At 29.7% G+C, this 24,732-nt stretch overlaps 1 protein-coding gene across 2 annotated transcripts in view; it reads left to right on the top strand.

The window, feature by feature from the left end:
• The window catches only part of LOC136977274 (membralin-like), a 61,413-nt gene that overhangs the window by 8,962 nt on the left and 27,719 nt on the right, over positions 1 to 24,732 (top strand). For both annotated transcript variants that reach the window (XM_067272737.1, XM_067272738.1), the window contains exons 3-5: positions 10,712 to 10,976; positions 13,795 to 13,905; positions 16,952 to 17,074. In XM_067272737.1, the coding sequence (XP_067128838.1) occupies positions 10,712 to 10,976; positions 13,795 to 13,905; positions 16,952 to 17,074 (499 nt within the window). The remainder of the gene's footprint in view (positions 1 to 10,711; positions 10,977 to 13,794; positions 13,906 to 16,951; positions 17,075 to 24,732) is intronic.

Here is a 24,732-nt window from a genome sequence, read left to right on the forward strand (position 1 = left end):
GACCATGCTTTCTTTTATGCTAGTTCTTCTTAGTGGTCAATTTATATGTATGTGCATTGTACACATACAGCAGATTCTTATGCACATGAAACTGAATATTGATCAACATTTTTCAACACATTTTATTCACATACATAAACTAATGGATTTTACAGAAGAGTTTGAAACTAGGATGTTTAAGATGAACAACTTGTATATACATGCCTTTTGAGAATTGACTATATATATGGTTTTATATTTGGCCTGAATATTTCTGGATTTTATAGAAATTTTTTAAAAATTGATTAATCTGTCTTGTGTATTTCATATTCTGATTTAAAATTGAATGGTTCATTTTTTTGAATATGTGTAATATAATTTTTAACATGAATGAAGATGTTTTTATTATTAGAAAGGATTATTATTTTATTAAATAGAAATCATTTTCAATTAAAATGAAAAGTGCAGAATAGATGAAATTTAGTGATATAGATATGAAAATTCTGTAAAATATGAATTAGTAAACTGTGCTAAAGTTAATTGTTTAGCTTATTAAGTTTTATTTCTATATAAATGAGTTAGATTGAATGTATTACTAGTATAGAGCATTTAGTGAAAAACATTGCTAAGATCAAGGCTGGTTTTAAACTGTTAACTGCCTGTATGTTACAGATATTTGGCCACCCCTATCAATACTGATTACTAGTAAATCCATAGCTTTAAGAGCCTGTTGACATGTTTTCTGACAGTTTCATATAGTTGACAGGGGTTCGAAAAGTCTATAAAAATATTTGATATATATATACTAGCTGACCCGGCAAACGTTGTTTTGCCATATAAATTATTTCTAGGTAATTTCTAGCTGACCCGGCCACGCGTTGTTGTGGCTCAAAATGTATCTATTATAAATGTATAACACTTCCCCCGTGGGGGGAATTTCAAAAAATCCCTTCTTAGTGTACATTCTCTTGACATACCCTATTAAAACGCAATCAAAAACGCATCTAAAATAGTATAATAAAAGCCGAGTTCTTCACAGTAAGCCTTAATCCCGTCACTTTTCCCGCTGGGGAATATCGAAAAATCCCTTTTTAGTGTATATTCTGTTGACATAACCTATTAAAACGCAATTAAAAACGCAAAAAACCACATGTAAAATAGTATAATAGAAGCCGAGTTCTTCACAGTAAGCCTTAATCCCGTCCATCTCCCCCACTGGGGGGAATTTCGACATGTATATTATATAAAAACACGTGCGTATTCGAATGCAACGTTGTGTCAAAATTTCAAAGGAATCGGTAGGAACAAACAAACGTTGTATTTTATTTATATAGATTGGACCTAAGCAAATCATTTTCTACCTTTCTCACAGAAAAGCATAATGCCTCACAGAAAAGCAAACTTAGGTCGTTGGAAGGTAGCGCCATCTGTTGGACATAAAAGCCTTAATCCATATATAAATATATTTTTGAAAGGGGGAAATGGTGTAGGGGTATGAAAAATAGATAGTAGCCGATTCTCAGACCTACTGAATATGCATATAAAATTTGGTAGAAATCGGTAAAGCCGTTTCGGAGGAGTACGGTAACAAAAATTGTGACACGAGAATTTTATATATAAGATTTATTTATTTATTTATTTATTTATTTACTTTAATTTTATTCAAATCAAGCTGCCCATAGATAACAGATGCCTTTGTTCAAAGTTATATAAAATAGAATTTGCAAATTAAAATGAATTTAATTTAAAACAACTTTTCTTATTTAGTTTATAAATAAAATATATACAAATGTGTATATAAAAATTAATTTAAATATGAATACTTAAATGGTGTTCATCTCTTTCTTTATTTAAATTTCCATTAACAATTAAAACAATGGTATAAGTATCATTTTACAATTAATGGTACAAGAATAAAAGTCCATTCACACAAAAATTAAGCATAAACATAACACCTTGTATCGATGGTATTTAATACAACTATTCACAATGAAATATGTAAGTGTAACCTTAAACTTAATGATAAGATGTTAACAAATAAAGCTGGAGGTTTGCAAACTTTAAAAGTTTACAAACTCCAAGTTTTTGTTTTTTATATGATTTAAAACAAGAAACAATCGTAATGGTTATGGAATTCCCACTGATGAATTTCTCTCTGTTTGAATGGATGAATCCCCCATCACCTGTTACTTGCACTTTTATGTTTTCTGATGCAAAATACCCAACAAGTATGCTTTGGTATTATTTATATTTGTAAACTACACGGCTATATCATCAGTCGTCATGCAAACATCAGTTTATTTCATTGTCAACCACTATATTAAAATAACAATGAATTTTTTCAATCAATATTTGAATTTTATTTTTTAAAGTGCACTATTGGCCACCCTAGGAATTTGACTATGATAATGATGATAAAGCTATAATCTGTAAGTGAAAGGTTGTGCTTGATAAACACTTTTCTTTATTATCTTTATTTAGTGCAGTATCTATATTTTTTGTATTCTCTTCTCAACTGGCTTCTTCATTAGTTTTGACCTTTTTCAAAGATCCTCTCAACATATATCTGGTGAAACTTTCTTCTAATCTGTTTTTTTTTTTTTTTAATACCATTTCCTTGAGACAGATTAGAAAGTTACACTCCATATATGTTCATTATCTTCATTATCACTCTTCTCAATACCATTTTATTCATTATCTTGTTCATATAGCTTATTCTCTCTACTTTTATGAGCTATAATATTCTGTTATGTATCCAGTAAAGATTCTAAAGTAATTCTTACATTAAAGTTTTAATTAAGGAGCATTCAAAACGCATATGAGAAGAGAAATAAAAAGTTATGTTATATTTTGTGAGTATTTTTTACAAGTGGATATATTAAAATTAAGTATTTCTCAATACTTAATTTTAATATATTTTGAACATTAATGACCTGAAGCAGATCCTAATTGGATTGAAAACGTTTGTCTCAATGTATTAAATAATATTAAATATATTATTGTGCTGGTGCTTTTGAAGGTTTTGTGGAGTTATTTAATTATTGAGAAATATTTTGGAAGTTTATTATAATAAAATAAGATTATAGAATGAATCAGTAATGAGTAATTATTTATCTTATTTTTGGGAGATATTCATGACACATTCAGGATTTAATTGTAAATGCTTTGTTTTTTATTTTACACTCCTGACACATTCTAGATCTCATAGTATAAATGGATGGGAACTGTTCCAAGCGTTAGTTAAACTTAGCTTTGGCACAGATATTATTTGTTTTAATGAAACTTTACTAATGCACATTTGATTACTATGAATTTTGATTAGCAATAATATTAATAATAATGTTCTGCACAGTAAGGATGTATTATAATTACAATTTATTTTTTTTATATCTTTGTTTAGATTCACTATATTTTAGAATTGTTGCGTGTGTAATGATTTTTTATAGAGTTGTTACTAGTTTCATCTTATCATTAATACTAGAGAAAGGAATAGTAGTTAACAAATAGTGAATTAAAAATATATTTTAGAAGTCTTTTTGTTACATTATCTTCAAAATATTTAGGAGTGCTTTTTTTTTATTTTCATGATTGTTTAATTCATAATTAAGTTGTTAGTTTGATTGCTTAAAAATTAGCTAAGTGACAAATTTATATCATAGTTTGGCTTTTAGATTGTTCACAAACTACAGAGACAACCAATAAGTAAATAGACACATACTGTAGAATTTTAGTATGCATATATTAATCATAGAGTAGTTGTCTAACCACTTACTTCAAAGCCTTAACCCAGTCAGGCACAGAATCAATGATTTCTGCTAACTTGGTCTGTGGGATGTTAGTCTGCTCGGCAGGCAAACAACCTAAAAGTTCTCTATGGGGAGCAGGTTTTACTGAATATCATCACAGCACGATCCAACAGATTCTGGATGTGTATGATGGGATTTTTGTTGGGTGACTGACTGGCCCATAGAAGTTTGTGGATGCTTTGCATTGTGACAAGGAGCTTCATCCTCCATGAACAAGGTGGATGTTTTACCCATTGATCCACTGAAGAATGTCCACTTCTCCAATATGGTAGTATTTTTTGGAGTTAATATTGCCCACACATATTTAGGGTGTGTATTTACTTATGGATTGTCTCTGTATTTTGTAATTTTGGATAAAGCAAAGGTATAGTTACAAAACTCCATAAATTTAAAATACAGAAAAAATATTTGCTTTAATTAATGGAGCATAAATCAAAACAGAACACAAAAATTACAAGTTGAAGCACTTCTGGATATGCATCCATCTTTAGAAATGTTTAGAAAAATTTTTTAAGCATTCAATAGAATGATTAAAAAATCCATTAAAGCAAGAATTTTTTTTCTGAAGCAAAAACTGTGACACAAATTTTCATGAAAATTGGATGTAGTAAGAAATGTTCTGTAGTTGTTGAAAATTTGATGACTTATTAATGGTATGATATAAATATACTTTGTTAGATAATAATGCGTCGAGATTCTTGGAAAAAGGTTTTATGTGGTATATGTTGAGAATATTGTAAATTTTAATATAATTTATTAATACAAAAAATTATATATATATGCAACTGAAACAGGAAGTTTGGATTATATCTTTACCTTTTCTACAGTTTCAGCAAAATATTGTAAAATATGGTATTAATAGTTCACTATTTTCTCTAATGCTTGAGGAAGGCCACGTAAAATGCCTGAAACCGTTTGAGATGTACAGTATTAAACCTGCATTTTTTGCTGGAACTATGGAAAAGGTGTGGTTGTATTCTATAATTAATGAAAATAAATTGAGAATAAAGAGTATTATTATACATTAAATCTTTCATTTAAATAAATTAAAAAAGGACAGTTCTTTAAAAGTACAAATACAGACCACATATCCATGTAATTGTTGGATCAACACAAAAAAAGCACTGAAACGATCTAGAAATGTTTCTTAGTTGCATACAAAATACTTAAAATGTAAACAAGGAAAATATTGCTAAATCAGGTTCCCAAACCAGTTGCTAACAACCCTTGTAGAGTCATTCCATACATTGGAACTGGTCACTCATAAATTACTGGAAATTGTTTAGGGTCAGTGGACAAGTTCATTTGTTTTAGCTAAAAATATAAATAATAATAATAAATGGAGAACTTGTTTCAATTAAAGCCTTTGTTTTGTTTGTTTTTAAAAGTAACATGCTTACATTGTGAGCAAGATTTTTAAAATTTTACTTAGCATATTGCCTTACTGATAAACAATATTTCACAGTTTTATGCAGATATAATGTATTAATAGATCTAGGAAAAGAAAAAATTTATATAATTAGAGAATATTATAAACATTTCCATTATTTAATAGCTTCTTCATTTAAATGAAGAGAATTGCAAGTTTTATATTTGGCTCATTATAAAATCAAACAATATAAATTATTGAGGAAGATATTGGCAAAGTTGGATAAATTATATAAATTTTTATTGTCCTTTTTTTAGAAAAATAAGTGAGAAATTATGACAAGTAAAATAGTGTGAGAGTTTTTATGTTTCTAGCTAGCAAAAGAAGCTAACAAAGGTCATTATTATGTGAAACAAAGGTTTATTTTTTAATCCTGTTATTTGCTTACAATAACTGTGACAAGTGTTTAGTGATTGCTTCATTAGGGATGTCTTAAACTAACTTAAACCTAGAAGTAATGGAAAATACAAGTGAGAAGGGAGAAATGAGGAAGGGCAAGCAAAAGAGAGGCATTTCTGGCTCCAAAATGGTGGATTTTGGTGACATTGGGACTCTTGTTTTTCTAATGTTGAAATAGTATGGTGTCGAGTGATTTCTTTTCCTGTTGGTGGATCTTCAAAAACTTAACCACTCTGCAGTGACCGATGTATATATCTGTCAAGGGCAATCGTGTGGCAGTTGTATATCTGCAAAAGAATTTTGCGTATATATTCATCATTCCACAATTTGTGATATATCCGTTTGCAAATTTGCGATATATCCGCAAAATTCTTTAATATTGGCTTTAATATTATTTTTATTTTTCACAAATTTACTTACAGTTGTGCTTTTATTATTATACTCAAAAGTAATTTAAAATTTTTACTCTCCTAACATATTCGATCCATTACTGCAGTTAATGATCCAAAATTTAAGTGTTATTTGTCAATGGAAATGCTAAAATGTCCTTTCCTTTCTTTGGTAATTGAAATTGTCTTGCTGTAAATTTAATTAATTTAGGTCAAGTATAACAAGGGATAAATATAATGGTTAATATCACTATTGCAATATTCTGTAAAAGTTTTGATGATCATCATTGTGTTTAGAATTTTCAATGTACCTTTTCCCTTTCTTTCGAAGTCTTTGAATGCTCGGCAAGCACATTGCACCGTGATGCACCCAAACACATTATGCACAGCTGGTGGAGTTTGAGAAGGGCCGTGTCATCAATCAAGATGAGGGAAGCAGGATGATCGTTTTACCAAATTTCCTACCATCTGCCACCTTCTGAGTCATTCTAACCCAACTGCAATGAGATGTTGGAGGCAGTGGATATATGAGGGCATACATACACAGCAGACAGGCTCTGGACTCTTCAGATAGAACTCCAGGAGATTTTGTCTGCTTTTGAGTGTAGCAGCTGCATTGGTGTTTTTATCCATTATTTAGAACAATTGGTTTGGTACAATGTACTGTACACTTTCAATAGCGCAAGGCACAGCTGGGATTTAAAGAAAACGTAACAAGACAAAGTGAATAATACATCATAATTAGAGTAATGTATATAATCATTATACAGAGTAACAAAAGAAACCAAATAATTATAAAATACATGTAGAAGAGGTTTACAAGGACTGTATGGTATAATAGTGGGAATAATGTGGATAAAAAAGTATAACATAGAATGAAATAATAAAAGGTAAAATAAAGTAAAAAAATGTGTTCAGGACAATAATTGGTTTATACAGAAAGAGCCAAAATTAACAAACATACACAGATTCTTTTACATACTACTTCCAGCACTAATGTTTACTAATTATTAGATAATGAAAGAAAACAAGTGTTTTCAGCTGCTTTAGTGAGGTCCTTAGGTTACAAAAAAACTTTTACACTTAAATGAGCTTGTATGTTTGATAAAAGAATTTTTTATCAACAAGCTTTATTATCTAAATTTAAATGAACTTTCACATTTGAAATGTGGAGCATTTTACACTTTAATAAAGTTATATAAATTAAAATTATAAATAAAAAACAGTTAGTAAAACATCAGTGCAGGAAGTAGTACAAAAAAGCATCTGGGTGTGTTTGTTGAACTGTTTCAGCTTTTGGAGTTATATTAGAGCCAAAATTAGTAACATGCACAACATAAGAATCATACGAACATGTAAATATATACAAAATAACAAATACCTATCACTAGTAAATAACAAGTAAGTATATGAATAGTGAGCTGAAATAAAAATTGGAAATCAAGTTTAACAATCACACAATTAAATAAAAGCAACGAGTAATAACAAACATAAAGAACAACATAACAAATATGTATCATGGATAAGAATGAAATAGGGTTTTGGTGAGCCAAGAATAAATTAGCCTGAAGTGAAAGTAACGAGCCACACAATGTGAAGTGTGAGACCAAACACAAAGCTATTGTAATTATGTTTACTCTAATACAATGAAATCAAATAAAACTTTAAGTAAAATGAAGATGTGCAAATGCCATTATATGTATGCCTAGGTATATATATGGATTTGTGTATTTACCTACAGGAAGCTTTCTTAATATGACCAACCCATAGTTATCTAGAGTTAGGAGGAGTTCTGTTTCAGCCAGTCTAGCAAACTGCAAAAACAAGGTATCATGTTCAACCATGTCAACCTATGTACTTTTCCAGCAGTGAAATAGATGATTTACAAATGTTTTTGAGTACATTCACTAGTCTGCTTCAGGTTTAATGTAACTTTTTATTTTTCAAAAAGATTCCTGTTTGATAGGTGGATATAAAGCTTTAAAATCTAATATAGTGATCCAGGAAATGGTGAATTGTGAAGAATGTTTCAAAGTTTATCAGCTGTAGTGAATTTGTTAATGTAAATTGGTACACCTGTTTAAGTGCATGACTAGGAGTTCATGGATGACTTACTCCAACTTACGGGTAGGTGATTTAGCTAGGATGGGCCTTAACTGCTTTCCTTGATTATGTGTTTATGTATAGGAAAATAGTTGAGGCACAGCTGGCAAGACTACTGTCATCTTATCTAATGTCAATAATTCAACCAGTGGGATAGTGCAAATCTTGGAACTCTTGGACTCTGTCTATAAAGTTGTCTTCAGCCATTTCAAATTGAGTGTCAGCAATATATCCTTGCAGCATAGTGATATATGAGTCATGTTTCATCAAGACTATTGACTTATTTTTGTCTGCTTTTAAGAGAGTGATGTTATTCGAATCGCCATACTTTCCCTCTATTATATATATAACAGAGTTGGGAAAGTAACATGGAAAAGAGCTAGGGTCCATCCTAGACAAAGTCTCATTAATCTGAATTATTGTGTGGAGTTATTTAAATTACTGGGGGAAAAATACAAAGAAAAGGAAGTCAAAAATGACTACAGAAAAAATACATGTATTTATATATTTAAAACTTGTTTCTACACTTTTTTTTGTATTATTATTCTATTTGATATTAAGTATACTAATTTGCCCTGTTTTTCAACACTATGTAGTACAACCATTTGACCACTTGGCATTTTTCATCTAATTTTTATTCAGTTCAGTTGATACACGTATACATTATTTTGTACTCGTTTCGTGCTTAATAACGCCCCTCTTTAGTCAACTAAAATCATAAAAAACACACAAATCACAAGTTGCTATATGCATATATAACAGATATAATTGTTATACTAAACATACCTTGAGATCACAATCTTTTTTTAAAATTTTTACATTAGATGTCAGTGTGATGGGTGCATGACCTACACATATAAAAATCCCTACTTATCTAGTAAACAATATTTATCAATTATTGTGCTAATTAACCAAAGTTTTATAAACATATTCCAGACATACCTTGGCGTGTTTCTTTTTTTTTTTTTTTTAAATTTCATTTCTTGCACACTTGAAGGGTAGATTTACTATCGATACATAACGTCGTATCAATTCGTTCTTTCCTACTGTTATTACCAGTGTTTTCAATGCATTCTCCAAAAGCAGTAAGATCTGGAGATTATACTTCCTTACTGGTATTGCTAGTGTTTTTAACCTTTTTTTTCCTCCTTTTTCAAAAGCAGTAAGATGTAGAGATTACAAAAGTTTTAGCAATGAGGTAAACTTATATAGTAAGTTTATATGACTAAAACGACGTTACTTGGTTAGTCTTTGTTATTTCTTCTATTAATAAAATTCGATAAACCATGCTGCACTATTACGTGTTATTTTCTATTTCATTTTTCTGATTTTACAAGCAAAAATACTTTATAATGAATTAAAACTTGTAACAAACTCTTATAAGATTTAGACAACATACCTGATTGCTCTTCTTTTTTAACAAAATCGAAGAAATTAGTATCGTACGAACAGATTTACTATTATGTGCTATCCCTTAAATCACCTTTCTGATTTTGATATGCAGTACTGGGCTCATTTGCATATTATTGCATGTTAATATGGCCAACCCATGACTAAAAATTTATTTGCTAATAAATTTATTTTTCATTTCTTAATTTTATAATGCTTCAATCCACTTTTATTTTATAATACTTCTAACCAATTTTTGTTTATTTTTATATTTAAATTTTTATTTATACATTTTTTATTTTTAAGAATCTCTATACTTTCTTTAAATTTTCTGTTGTATGTTTCTTTTTCTCTGTGAAATTTTGTTTAGTCATGGATAACATTGTCTTAGTCATACAAACTTACTATATAAGTTTACCTCATTGCTAAAAACTTTTGTAATCTCTACATCTTACTGCTTTCGAAAAAGGAGAAAAAAGGGTTAAAAACACTAGTAATACCAGTAAGGAAGTATAATCTCCAGATCTTACTGCTTTTGAAGAATGCATTGAGAACACTGGTAATAATAGTAGGAAAGAACGAATTGATACAACGTTATGTATCGGTAGTAAATCTACCCTTCAAGTGTGCAAGAAATGAAATTTTAAAAATGGAAAAGAAACATGCAAAGGTATGTCTGGAATATGTTTATAAAACTTTAGTTAATTAGACGGTAATTGATAAATATTTGTTTACTAGATAAGCAGGGATTTTTATATGTGTAGGTCATGCACCCATCACACTGACATCTAATGTAAAAATTTTAAAAAAAGATTGTGATCTCAAGGTATGTTTTGTATAACAATTATATCTGTTATATATGCTTATAGCAACTTGTGATTTGTGTGTATTTTATGATTTTAGTTGACTGAAGAGGGGCATTATTAAGCACGAAACGTGTACAAAATAATGTGTACGTGTATCAACTGAACTGAATAAAAATTAGATGAAAAATGCCAAGTGGTCGAGTGGTTGCACTACATGGAGTTGAAAAACAGAACAAATAACAACATGGTTTCAAAATTACTTTAATAATTTGATTAATTAAAAATTTATGTAGTAGTCATTAAACATTTAAAATAATAAAATACTAATATGATATTGCATTTAAATAGAAAAATGTATTATTATTTATTAATTTTCAAATATTGATGAAAATTTTGTAATTTTATTTCCAGGCATTGGTATCTTTCTTTATTTTAATTTATATTCATTTTGTCTTCATTCGTTCCCCGATCAAATGCCTCGATGAGTTGCACAATAACTGGCCGAAAGATGGGATCCTGCGCATCGAAATTGTACGGCACGATAACGACAAAGCTTTCGTCGTCAATGACAATTTAATAACACCAGAGGAATCGATGGACTTTTCTGTCGGTTTAAATTACACTTCCGTTTTTATGGATTTAGTTACTCATATAGATAGCTCTGCTCCTTCAAAAGGTGGGAATATTCAATTTGTTTATTTCTCTCAATTGATCTTATCAATATTGTAATGTTTGGTTCATCTTGTTTATATTAATTAGTTAATTTCAGTTAATATAAACAAGATGAATATATTATATATAATTTATACAGAGTTGAATATATATAATATACAATTTATAAATTTCTTTGAGATTACTGATAAATAAAATCCATATTTAAGTTGATAAAGAATTTTTAAAGTTGACAGTTAAAATAAAGAACATTAGACAGAGGCGAATTCTCTGGGCTAGCTTAGCATGTGCCGCATGCTTAAGAGAAAGTTTTGACTGTCAATATACTTTTTATATGAGAACAAATATGCCAATAGTAATTTATTCTAAAGTGTAAACTTTTTTCTCACTTGTATTTCCTTTTACACTGGCAGCTAGCGGCTAGCCATTTTAAGTTAGCTGCCAGTGTAAATGCTTGTGTGAACTCAATCACTTGCTCGTATGAAGGTTTTCCGCAACAAACAAGTGCGTGCATATGACGTCATTCGAAGCATTTAACATGGCCAGATTGTATCGAAAGTTTGTGGTACCCAGTCAGCGTACATGTATTGTATACAGGGGTGGATTTACATAGAGATTAATAGAGCTTAAGCCCTGGGCCCTCAGTGTCAAGGGCCCACAAAATTTGAATTATTATTATAAATTTTTAATACTTTTTCATTATAATATATTTCAAGTGTAGATATAATGGACTTTATAATAGTCTATACTTTTTATTCACACCAATAAAGTTTCTGCTTATTCTTTAGTGCTTATTATTCTTATAACTTTCAGCATACCCAAAAATATTGGTCAGGATTCACCCCTGACATTAGAACATCATTTGTAAAGAGTTATGGCCCACGTATTGAGAGTTTCAAACAAGCTCGGGATATATGTGACGTTCCAGAAGAATGCTCATAGTAAGCATAATGCATGATTAAAAGAAATTTGCATAATGCATGCAGTTCTTTGTATTCTCTATTCAAAATTTGTCAACAGTAGTACGAAGTATAGTAGACCTTTGATTTAACAGACAATTTCTGTTCTAAAGGATGAATTTGAAACCTGTTTTATTCGTGAATAGTACTTGGTGAAAGATTGGGTCAGTGAACACAAACTATTCATTTTACATCATATTATAATATCATTTTAATATATCCTGTGCATTATAATTTTGTTATTAATGTTATCAAACTGCATTTAATTTAATAAACTTTTACAATAAGTTAGCAGTCAACCGTTTTCTCAATTAATCTGTTAGATCAAGTATCTACTGCAAAGAATATTATAAAGAATTTTACAGTGAAATGATGGCATAATAAATAGTAAATTTTACTTATTTTAGCTTCACTTCCAGTTAAGCAAGTAAATGCAAATGAGCATAGGTGACCAAAGATAACATGTCACTCACTACTATACAAAGACAAAGAATACATTTGTAAGTTGAGATGGAATTTCTAACAGTTATTAAGTGATTGAAGCGAAGTTTCTGATCTAAAAGATGAAGTGTTAAAGTTAATTTTTGTTAAATGATGTTTTTTATGCTGGCTTGTAACAGAGTTGATTAAGAATTTTTATTCTTGTTTGGATTTAAATTAAAAATTTAGTTTTATTCATGATAAATTTTGGGATTAGTTTTAATCCTGTAAGGTAACTTGAAATTGCATAACTTATCACAATTTTCTGACAACATACATAAATATAAGCATATTCCTTACAATAAAGAAACCATTAAAGCAGTGTTATAAACATTTTGAAAACTAGTCTCGTCTTTGGATTCAATGGTCTTGAGATTGTTACACAAATGTTTGTTATATTGCTTTTAATGAATTTCTTTATTGTAAAGAATATTTTTAACTATGTGATGACTTAAATTTCAATAGTATGGTGATAATTTCATATATTTTATTATTTTTTATAGTATAAAGGAATTTGTTTACAGTATCTTTGCAAAATAATCTTATTTTAAAGAATCTTAAAGCATTTATTTGATTTTAACATTTCGAATGCATTTTTATTTTAAAATCTGTTATTTAAATTGCATTTTATATTATTAAAATACAGTGTCTTCCAATAAAGAATGCTATAATTTTAAATTATTGTAATTTGTTAATTATTATCTGAGAAATATGCAAAGTACATCAAACATAGAATCACTGTCCAAATTTCATCTCCTTCCTATATTCAAACATCTTGTGTACTACCTCTTGGAAGCACTGTAAGCAAAAATGACAACTCTGCAACAGAGAAGGGATTTTTTGTTCTGCAGTTTACAAATGCGGGCTATAGGAGCTGTATTCTGCAGTCCTGCATTACTTGTATTGCACAATGAGGGGTGATTTTTACTTTGCAAACTGCAGAACACAAAGCATCTTCTCTGTTGCACATTTGCCATTTTCACTTATGGCACCTCCTAGAAATAGTAGATGGCAATACATTTGAAGGCAGATGGATGATAAAAATTGGACAGCTGCTCTATTGATTGACGTACTTAGCATACTTCTTGGATAATAATTAACATAATTACAGTAATTTAAAATTGTAGCATTAATTTTGGAAGACTGTGTATTTAAAAATATATTCTAAACATTGCATTTGTGAATACAAAAATAAAATATTGATAAAAATGCTGAGTGAATGTTGGAGAAACAATGTTTTTAGGCTATCAATGTTGAAAAGATGGAATAGAGTTTAGTTGATTAAAAAAGATGTGAATATTTTGATTTTCTTGAGTAATTCTTAAGTTTTTTAAATTGTGATTATAGTGTCACAAAGATTATTATTATTTTTTTTTTTTTTAGATTGGTCTAATAGTGAATATATAATGGAATATTCTTTGGAATATGGATTTTTAAGACTTTCTCCTAGTGCTAGAAAAAGATTAAACATTCCTGTTAAAGTTGTTGTTTTAAGTAAGTAATAATTTATGATATAAAACAAAATTTATGGCTAATTAAGATCTAAAAAATCTATTGCAAATTGTTGTAAGTTGAACTGTAAATTTTTCATAGACACAGAATTGTAGATTTTAATTTTTTCAAAAGTATGTAAAGGAATTATTATTGATAATTCCTTTACATACATTTTAGTACATTTCATATTTCTTTCTCTCTTTTAGTTTCCCATTTCCATTATCATACACGTGGAACCTAATGATTATATACATGCTAATATTTTTAAAGATTTTACTACTCATGTTATTTTGTATATCATCTAATCACACTGTAATATTATTAGTTAATTACTCCATCTGTCTATAATCTCTGTCAAACTGAAGAGGAGCTTGGCCCAAAATGCATCTTTGACAAAACCACAGACAGTAAAGAAACTTCTTAAACAACGAATGACTCCTTGTATGATTGTAGATACCTCTAGAGCATCACAATATTTTTGTATACACTTTATATACAGGGTGGGCCAGCGAAAACGAAACGGCAGAGTGTTCGTGTTTGTCCAAGCAAAGCGCTCGGACAGGTCGATTTTACTCTCGAGGGGACATCTTTTGCAATAAAGTTTTTGCGATTCTGAATATTAACTAAACAAACATTTTTTTCGAAATAAATGCTTGTTTAGTTAATACAAAATAAATGAGTTTTTAAAATTTTTTGTTGTCTGTTGTATTCAGAATCGCAAAAACTTTATTGCAAAAGATGTCCCCTCGAGAGTAAAATCGACCTGTTCGAGCGCTTTGCTTGGACGAACACGAACACTCTGTCGTTTCGTTTTCGCTGGCCTACCCTGTATATATATATATATATGAAGCATATTAAAATCTTATTACTTTTTAATGAGATAGAAAAAGTATTAAAGCATTATTGTATTGAATTATCTAATAAATTTTTAAGTACAGTTGAACTTGGTTATAACGAGCATTAGGGGACATGCAAGATTTCCTCTTTATAACCATTACTTGTTATATCTGTAAAGAGCAGTGCTGTAACTAGAGGGAGAAGGGGCAGCTGCTTTGGGTGCAAACACATAAGGAGCACCCTGTAGGCAGGAAAAATTTGTTGCTATGCTATTGATGATTAGTAAAATCTATCTTCTAATTTTTCATTCTAAATAAATCGATTCAAAAAATATATGTAAATACATTATATAACTATTAATAAAAATACAGTATAAACCTCAATATAATGAATATTAATAAACGTATTTCATAATTAAAGTAATACTAATTAATAATATACAGGATTTCAGTTATTCTTATTATCTACAAATCTTAAAATTGATGATTGTTTTATTTTTCTGTAATGTTGATATTGTTGGAAATGACAAAGATAAACTTTCTATACACTTCAATGGTTTTTTGACCACATTCTAATTTGCAAATAATTTCTACTTTTTCATAAACTGAGAGAAATTTTTTTTTTTTCATAGACGTCTTTCTCATAGAAGGGTTCATTTCTAACTAGAGTATATAGTAATTTTACAATTGTACTTATGATTAGGTAAATTGGCAAATTAGGGCTGGAAGCTGGTCAAGAAAGAGGGGATGGTCTCAAAAAAGAAAGGGTAAGTGATAAATAGGCCTGTAATCGATGCAGATCATAAAACTAAGTAACCCTTTCAGTTTTATCTCTTCCAAGAATTTGGTATCACATTTCTTACTACTTAAATGATGAAGCATGTTTGTGTTTGCATAGCTACAGAAAATCTGATCAGTAAATCCATGGAGCATGCTTGTTATAACCATGAGAAAATGTATGGAAATATGCATAAATTAAAATTTTTATGTTTTGCTCTTATAACTATGAACTCATTATATTTGTGTTTTTTATAACCAAGTTCAATCATATACCGTATTAGCCTGAATATAACGCGACCCCGAATTTAACGCGACTCCAAAATTTTCATAAAGATATTTAGAAAAAAAAATAATACTCATAAAAAAATTCAAAGAAAGTAAAATTCAATCAGATAAGCATTTATTTAGGTATTTATAGCTAATAACACAGGTTACATTAATGTCAATGATCGAGTTAAGCCTAACACACGACTATATCACATAAAAATTAAAAATAAAATTCATGTGTAAAATTGTAAAGAAAATATCTGTTAAATCTTAAACACAACATTTTTCTGAGTAAAACAAAATAAAAACTTAGTCAATTGGTCGATTTACAACTCAGAAAAAAGCATTTGAAAATAGGGTTATAAAACAATTAGCGTTTATTGACTTTCGCGTTAAGGGGTAAAGCGGGTCTATTGACAAATTTTCTCGCAGTAGTACGAAATTTCTACTGACTTAACTTAAATGAGTCATATTTCTTCCCCATTAACAAACAAACCCGATGGCAATCGGTGAAACATGAGATAAATTACAGCGAGTTGAAATTTGATATGTTTATTTTTTGCGTTTTACGTATCAAATTACATTAAATTCGACACAAATAAAGCATTTTTGTCAATATAGAAATATTTTACATTGTTTAAAAGTAGAGAAAATAAAGAAAAGAAAGATGTAATAATAATTTTTCGAGCGAAGCCAAAAATTTCACAATTTTAAGATAAAAAATGGCGTCTGTGAGAGCCCACGTCACTAAAAGGAGGTCCAAACATCACGTGACTAATGAACTTCGAACAAGCGGAGACATAGCCTTACTATAGTAGCGCTATGCAAACAAAAGCGCAGGCCTACTAACTAGATCACATGGTTGTTTTGAAGGGGTCGGTCGAGCTAGGTCTGACGTTCAGTCGCATTTCAATCTCTGTAGGAAAATGTCCTTGTTTATATTACATTTCATTACTTAAACCCCGAATTTAGCGCGAGTCGATTTTTTAACGGAAAATAAATGGTCGAAAAATATCGCGTTATATTCGGGCTAATACGGTGCTCATATTTTGAAAAATTAAAATTATCATTATAATTATTTGCATTGTTGTAATGTTAAGTGTGGTGATTTTAAAATACTTGTAAAATTGAATTATTTGAAAATTAATTTTTATTCATTCTAGATTCAAAGAAGGAAAATTGTTTCGGAGACTGGTTTAGTCGTCTACTGTTAGATGAATATCTTGGATACGAAGATGTATTGATGGCTAGTTTGAAACGACTTGCAGAAAAAGAAGAAAAAAGGGGTAAAATTATATGTAAAGTCCTTTAACAGCTTCATTGATTATTTGTAAAGAGTAAATTTTCAACAGTATTTGTAAAGGATGCTGAGTATATTACCAGAAAAATCTGAAATCTCCAAAATATTAAATATTTTAGGCAAGAGATGCCAAGTTTAACTCTGAATATGCCTTAGAATGTCATGTTTTTCATTACATGATTAATTTAAGCTTTACCTGCCTATTTAAAATTCTTTTTTGTTTTTTAATTTACTCTTATGTTGTTTTAAATAACAGCATTGTCATTTTAGTTTGACATTGATTATTTTTTATTATATTTCTAAAATATTTATATATTTATGTATTTTAATTAAATAATTATAACTAATACTATTTAGAAAATTATTATAAATTGCAACAGAAGTATGAGACATGATATTCACAGTTCACTAGGTTTGGATAGCTAATATTTAATTCTGACTACTGATTAAGGTCAGGTATCAATAAGCATATATTTGTATATGTCTGAGGCCCATATAAACATATGACCTTAAGCAAAAGTTTAGGTTTCCTATGCCTAAAACCATCCCTTGTCTCATTGAAATCATTTTTTATGACTTACCATTGAAATGCAACACATCTTCAACATACTTTCTATGTGAAACCATAAAACTGATTTACATACCCCATTTTTAAAATTCAAATATAAGCAATATAAGCATTAGCTTAAAAAGAGTGGCATATTTCATACACTTTGTATTGCATTGATTTTCTATATATAAATTAATATTAGTGCAAATTTTCACCAAATTATAAATCATTACTTCAGTTTTTGTGCTATTAATTAGTAAATTTAAGATCTTAAAGATTTGTTTAATTTAAGAATGTCAGATTGAAGAAAATCCAGACAATGATTGGCATTATAATGCTAAATAATTACTAAGTAACACAGCAGGAGGTACGTTGGTTAAGTACCATTATCCATTAAATTGAATAATTATAAGTAAATAATTTAATTTGGAATATTCTGGAAGAAAAGATCAGCCCAGAGTGAGACTCGAACCTACAATTCTTACTGTGCAGATGTATTGCCAGTTCCAGTTATAGTACTCAGACTTCCATCAGACTTCTATCTGATCTATTAAATTATCAATTTAATTTAGATATAACTATACTGATCATTTATGGTGCTGATTGGAGGTGACTTGCACCCATGGCTCTCCATGGCTCAGTCAGCTTATACTTTAATCCCAGCATATGATATGCCCATTGTATATGACATATATATATATATATCATATACCACTATGGCAGCCTATTTAGTCTTATTAGTCTAATAAAGGAATCTGGCTATTCATTTGATATTTGAAGTAATTATCAGATTGATTATACTGTACATATTAATTTAATTATAACTATGATTTGGAATAGATGATGGTTTGTATTAAATTTAATAATCAGAAATCATTTAATTAATTAAATTATTCTAATTGAATATAATTGTAAATATTGGCTAAGAAATCATTTATTTATTAATTACAATTATTATATTATTTCTGGGTTTATATTTTCTTTCAATTGCCCTAATGTAATCAAGAAATTAAATTTAAATCTTGGAAGAAAATATTGACCTAGAGCTTAAATTCAAACTATGCAACTCTTCCCAAACGAAGTAATTAGTAATATGTTAGGCAGATAAGTTACTAATTATATCATTCAGGTTATCGCTCTGTCACTTCTGAATGCATTATATATGTAATTTATATTGGCATACAACCAAACAAGTGATTTGTCATGCTAACTAAAGACTTTCAGACACATTTTGGAATTAGGGGAACATCATTTAGCTCTTATTCCAAACTAACAATAATAATTGAATTTAAAAATTGTAGAATTTTATATTATCTAAAAAAATTTAGAGGTGTACATTTAGACAATAATTTGAGTTATTTTTAATGCATATAATTTATATCAGTTCAGTACTGCAAATATTTCTAATTCTGAATTAAAATTCTTAATAGATAATCCCAAACAATTATTGTTTTAGGAATTCTTAGCATTTTATCATGATGATAAAAAGTAATGAAATAGTTGCCGTATTTTCAAAATCTTATGCTAAATTTATTAACTTTATTGTTTTTAAAATGGCCAAATGTCTAAGGTGGCAGCTTACTGTTCTAGGGACTCGATATTGGATTCCGATGGGTCGAAAAATCCCAGGAATTTTTCGGCGGTGGTTTGTCTGGATACATTTTACCTCATTCTTCATCACCAGGCCACCACATTGTGGCCCTGTCCAAACTCATAATGACTACTATATCCCGCATAACTGATAAGTGCAGTAGCTACAGTTACAAACATGACATATAGTTATAGTAAAGTGACTACATGATATGAAATGAGGCCACTTGTATTATTTTTCATGATAAAATTTGGATGTTAGTACTCCCATCTTAAAAATGCGGCACAATACAGGAAAAAAGGTCAATTATGAAGTCGTAGAGCATGATTGGTTTAGTATGAAAGGACATTCTGTGTATCTAAATGGCTTGAACAGAAAGTTTGAAATGTTAATGTGCATGTTGAACATAGATGATAAAGTGTGTTTTTGCATGTTTATTTACAGTGTGTGTTTTTTATTTTTATATGTCTTCATGCTTCATCTGTTATTGTCCTTTGTATGTTGTGCCTCACTCACACATCAGTTTATAAGGACTTTACTATTCACCCTGTTAAAAGCAGTATATATTGTACTTTTGAAATGGTCCCCTGTAGCCTGGTGAAGATAAAAATACTTAAAATTACCTCTTTATTTGATATTGAAAACAAACAGAAAAGAAACCACCTTCCATTCCAATTTATTTGGATTGCCAAAGATTTACCATATTGATTAATAAAGTTTATTAAGGATGTTAATAAGTTTATTAAAGAAAAAAATTAAGAATACTACAAGATCTGGTGTAATGGGTTTGAGTTCAGACTCAAAAATTTTCTTTAAATATAAACATCTAAAAACCCAATTATTAATTTAAAGCCAAACAATTGCTGGATTATATCAGGCTAAATTAATGTTACTATTAATAATTAAATGTTCAATAATTTTGCCCAGAAGTAAGCTTTAGGCATCATCTCTTGATAAATTTAATGATTATTACATATTATAATACCATAGAAGATTTAACAATTATAATTATATAATTATTGGAAGCAAAGATTTGACAGAGGTCTGAGTAACATAACTGGTAACATACCATACACAAGCAGGAGTTGTGGTTTGAGTCCTCCCTTGGGCCAATTCTTTTCTTTCGGAACCCTCTAAATTAATTAAGTAAAGCATTAATTTAATTATAATTCTTAAATTTATCAAGGGATGGTACCTAACACCTACCTCTATACCTGTGGTTCCCAAGATGGGACACCCAACAGGGAGGCAATTTGATTTTTACGGGGACAATTCTAGAATGAGTTATTAATAGTGAATTTGAAAGCCCACTAATTGTTCTTATATCTTATTATTCATAAATTAAGCTAAGAAGTTTTTAAATTTTCCTCAGTGTCTTTTCTGTTTAGAATTTAAACTTGCCACTCGATTGTTACTAGGAGCTTGTTAAATGGCTTCATTGTACATTGATAAGTCTAGTGATCTTAGAATAAAGTAGAAAGTATTTAGTGTGTGTGCACACAGTTATTATTGAAGGGCCTTGATACATAAATGTATGTACTTATATTATAAATCATTTTTATATTAATTATATTAATTTTTTATTTATGCATTTCAGTTCTCTATTATATGTATACATACACTTAACACCTTATTCTTGCCAAGAAATATAAATTTATTTAAATCAAACAAACGTTTTCAGCCTGATTCACAGGCCATCATCAGGTTTAGAATACATTCGAATTAAATTCTATCCTTGGAACACAAAATTCAAATTCAAATAAAATACATTTAAACAGAATATAAATAGCCAACATAAATACAAATAAAACTAAAACATAAAATATACATAAACATGCAACAAATGAATATATAAGTATTAATAAATGCAATATTAAGACATTCAATAAAACTGTTACAACGATTGGTTAGAGCCCTTATTAAACTTCTTAACCATGAACTTCCATGCCGAGGGAAGACTTTCTGCGTCCCTCGCATTTAGACAGCCTTCTTGCAATCTACTCCTATAAATCTGCAACTTCTCTGCCGTCAATGCCAAAGATGGAGAAGATAAAGGATTTATGATGGTCGCCTCATTCCATTTAACTATAGCTCCTGGCGCTTGTGCCATTTGGGACAAAATTTGATGACTTATTTATATTATGGAGAAATAACAGCAGGATCAAGGATTTTTTGGATAAGATCAACGATAACAACGATGGCCTTACTTTAAGATTGGAACAGAAGAGTTCATTGAATCTGCATTTTCTCGACATTGATATTACATTCAAAAAAGGCCACCTGTCCACCAACGTTTTTATTAAACCATCCCACAGCCCTTTGTATATTCCCTCCCAATCTAAGGATCCGTATAAATATAAAATTGCGGCTTTCAGAGCTTTAATAAGAAGGGCATTTTTGTATTGTGAAAGGGTACAAGACAGGAGGAAAGAAATAAATAGAATAATAAACGTAGCCAAGGCCCTAGGTTACCAAAAAAGTGCAATTCTGGGAATAGTTAAGAAATACGAAGCCAACATCAAGAAAAAGTTTTTTAAAAATGCTCCCAATAGAAGCGTAAAATTTACGTATAGCGAAAGTATGAATGCGGTCATGAAGGAGATTGCACACAGAAAAGGTTCGAGAATGCTTTTAAAAAGGGCGCCTAATTTATACAAAATCCTCAGAAATGATAAAGATGATATAAAATCGGAAGAGAAAGCAGGAGTTTATAAAATTCCGTATGAGAACATGCAATTGGACGTTAAAAAAGACTATATTGGAGTAACCACTAGAAGTTTAGGGCTTAGAATCAAGGAGCATAGTTATAATATCAGAAAGGGGTCTAATGCAACAATTTTGTCCCAAATGGCACAAGCGCCAGGAGCTATAGTTAAATGGAATGAGGCGACCATCATAAATCCTTTATCTTCTCCATCTTTGGCATTGACGGCAGAGAAGTTGCAGATTTATAGGAGTAGATTGCAAGAAGGCTGTCTAAATGCGAGGGACGCAGAAAGTCTTACCTCGGCATGGAAGTTCATGGTTAAGAAGTTTAATAAGGGCTCTAACCAATCGTTGTAACAGTTTTATTGAATGTCTTAATATTGCATTTATTAATACTTATATATTCATTTGTTGCATGTTTATGTATATTTTATGTTTTAGTTTTATTTGTATTTATGTTGGCTATTTATATTCTGTTTAAATGTATTTTATTTGAATTTGAATTTTGTGTTCCAAGGATAGAATTTAATTCGAATGTATTCTAAACCTGATGATGGCCTGTGAATCAGGCTGAAAACGTTTGTTTGATTTAAAAAAATTTATATTTCTCGGCAAGAATAAGGTGTTAAGTGTATGTATATCTATGATTTGCTGAGTGCTTCGTGTTATTATCTCTATTATATGTTTTAAAACTTTATTTGCTGTTTTTTCATATCACTTCATATTATTATTATTATTATTATTTATTTATTTATTTATTATTATTTTTAACAATTTCTTAGTGATTTCTTCCTTAGTACTTGAACTGTCCTTCTGTTCTTTCATTTTTCTCTTTCAAAAATGCCATGTTCTTTGGAAGCTTGTTTTAAATAAGCTTCCAAAGAACAATCTTTTTGGCTTCTTCCATGTAAATAGAGTTTATTTTTTGACTAAGAATCCTGATGCCCCCTGTGACATATGAAAAAGGTTGGAAACTACTGCTCTACACCAAATTACTTAACCTTTAACCTAACGGGCACTTTACACGGATTCGAGATTAGTTTGCCAGGCCTGGGCTTTTACGCGTGCACCGAAAATATTAGTGAGAGTAACAACAAATATCAAGTCAAAGCAAAAGTTTCAAATATATTTAATTAGTAAATAGAATTTACTATGTACAATTGTCTATAATCCAAAACAAAATTTATTTAACGAAAATCAACAAGTCAACCCGACAATAAAACTCAGCTACTTAACTTAATCTTAATTCCCCTTTGAAAATTCAACAAATCAAATACTTAAGAACTATGAACAGAATCTCTTACGAACTAAATGTCTATCTGTCACCTCACTATACTAGGAACCTCTTTCCTCAATCTTTTCACTATCGTCAAATCAAATTCCTCTTTACCACCTTGGATCGCCTAATTCTCAATCTGGACTTTGACCAGGAATCACCTCGCTCTGGAAATCACCTCGTCCTTCTTCGGTTAGCATGCTGGTTTTATGCTGTGAGGTGACGTCACAATTCAGCTGGGTTACTCCCCTTATTTACATACTTAGTTTTCTAACATTATGTTTCTTTCTGGCAGCTTTAATTTTCCGACAAAATCTTACAAACCGTTTACAAAGTATTTAGCACAATTTTCTGGGATGTTATGACGGTTTAGTAAGTATTTCTTTGCTAGTGAGTGTGGGGATTCCCTCTCCATTTTTTTTCTGCGGACTGTGTTTTTCCACTGGGCAGCGCAAGTGCACGAGATTTTTCTTACGGCGCTCGTTTTTTTTTTCGTGAGTTGGTTTATTATCTTTTTTTTTTTTTTTTGGTTACTAATAAGAGAGTGGTGGGGAAGCTTCGTCCTAACTAAACATAAGCCCCAAACAAAATATAATAAAACGAAAAAATAGTAATAAAATAAAAATAACACTCAGACTCAGTTCCTTACAATGATACACATGGAAAAATAGGCTATCTTAGTCTGCATAGCATCGAAACAGTCAAAAACATTGATACAGTAAAACATTGATATACCTTCCTAAACAATGTCTTATTAAAGAATCAATAAATACATATGAATAGATCTTCCCCATAAATATTAAATAAAACACCTTTCCAAAATTTAATAGCATTAATGCCCCTAATATACAAGTTACTGTACCAAATTTCATTTCTTAATCTTTACTCCTCCTGAGATATTAAATGAAATAGGTGCCAACATATACACAACAAGAATTTTTTTTGTTTTGCCTGCCTTTTTTGGATCCACAGTCTTAAAATGTAGAGATCGCCATAAAATGTGAAAGGTCAAGTTTGATATGATTACAATACGGTAGACCCCCCAATAACACGGTAGATACATTCCATGTTATATGAATTCGTGTTGTACGAGTCACTTAAATACATAAGCCAATCACAGCCCGGCACATGTGCAGTTTAGGGGTGTGGCTGTTTGAAAGGTTTTCTCCCATAAAGTTAATCGATTCTAGACTAATGTGACTCAATATTTCCAAATCATGTGTAATTTTTTGGGAATAATCCATATAAACTATGCTATTAACAAAAAATTGTAGGATTACTTACCAAGTGTACACCGTTTGACAATGCCATTGCTTAAGCTTATTTTCGTCGCGGAGCGGCTCATCAAATGGCAGGCCCGTGTTTCCTAATCAGCGAATTTTTCGCAGAAAAATAACTTAACTTTGGAGACACCATTAATAAAAATATAATTTTTATGGCCGTTGAATAATAAATGTTTTTTAGTAGGTCTAGTGCACGTTTAAACTTAATGGTTTGTACAATATCCGCTGTTGGTCTAGA

This window comes from Centruroides vittatus, unplaced genomic scaffold (assembly GCF_030686945.1).
Source record: "Centruroides vittatus isolate TY-2023 unplaced genomic scaffold, ASM3068694v2 contig_453, whole genome shotgun sequence".
NCBI classification, from domain to species: domain Eukaryota; kingdom Metazoa; phylum Arthropoda; class Arachnida; order Scorpiones; family Buthidae; genus Centruroides; species Centruroides vittatus.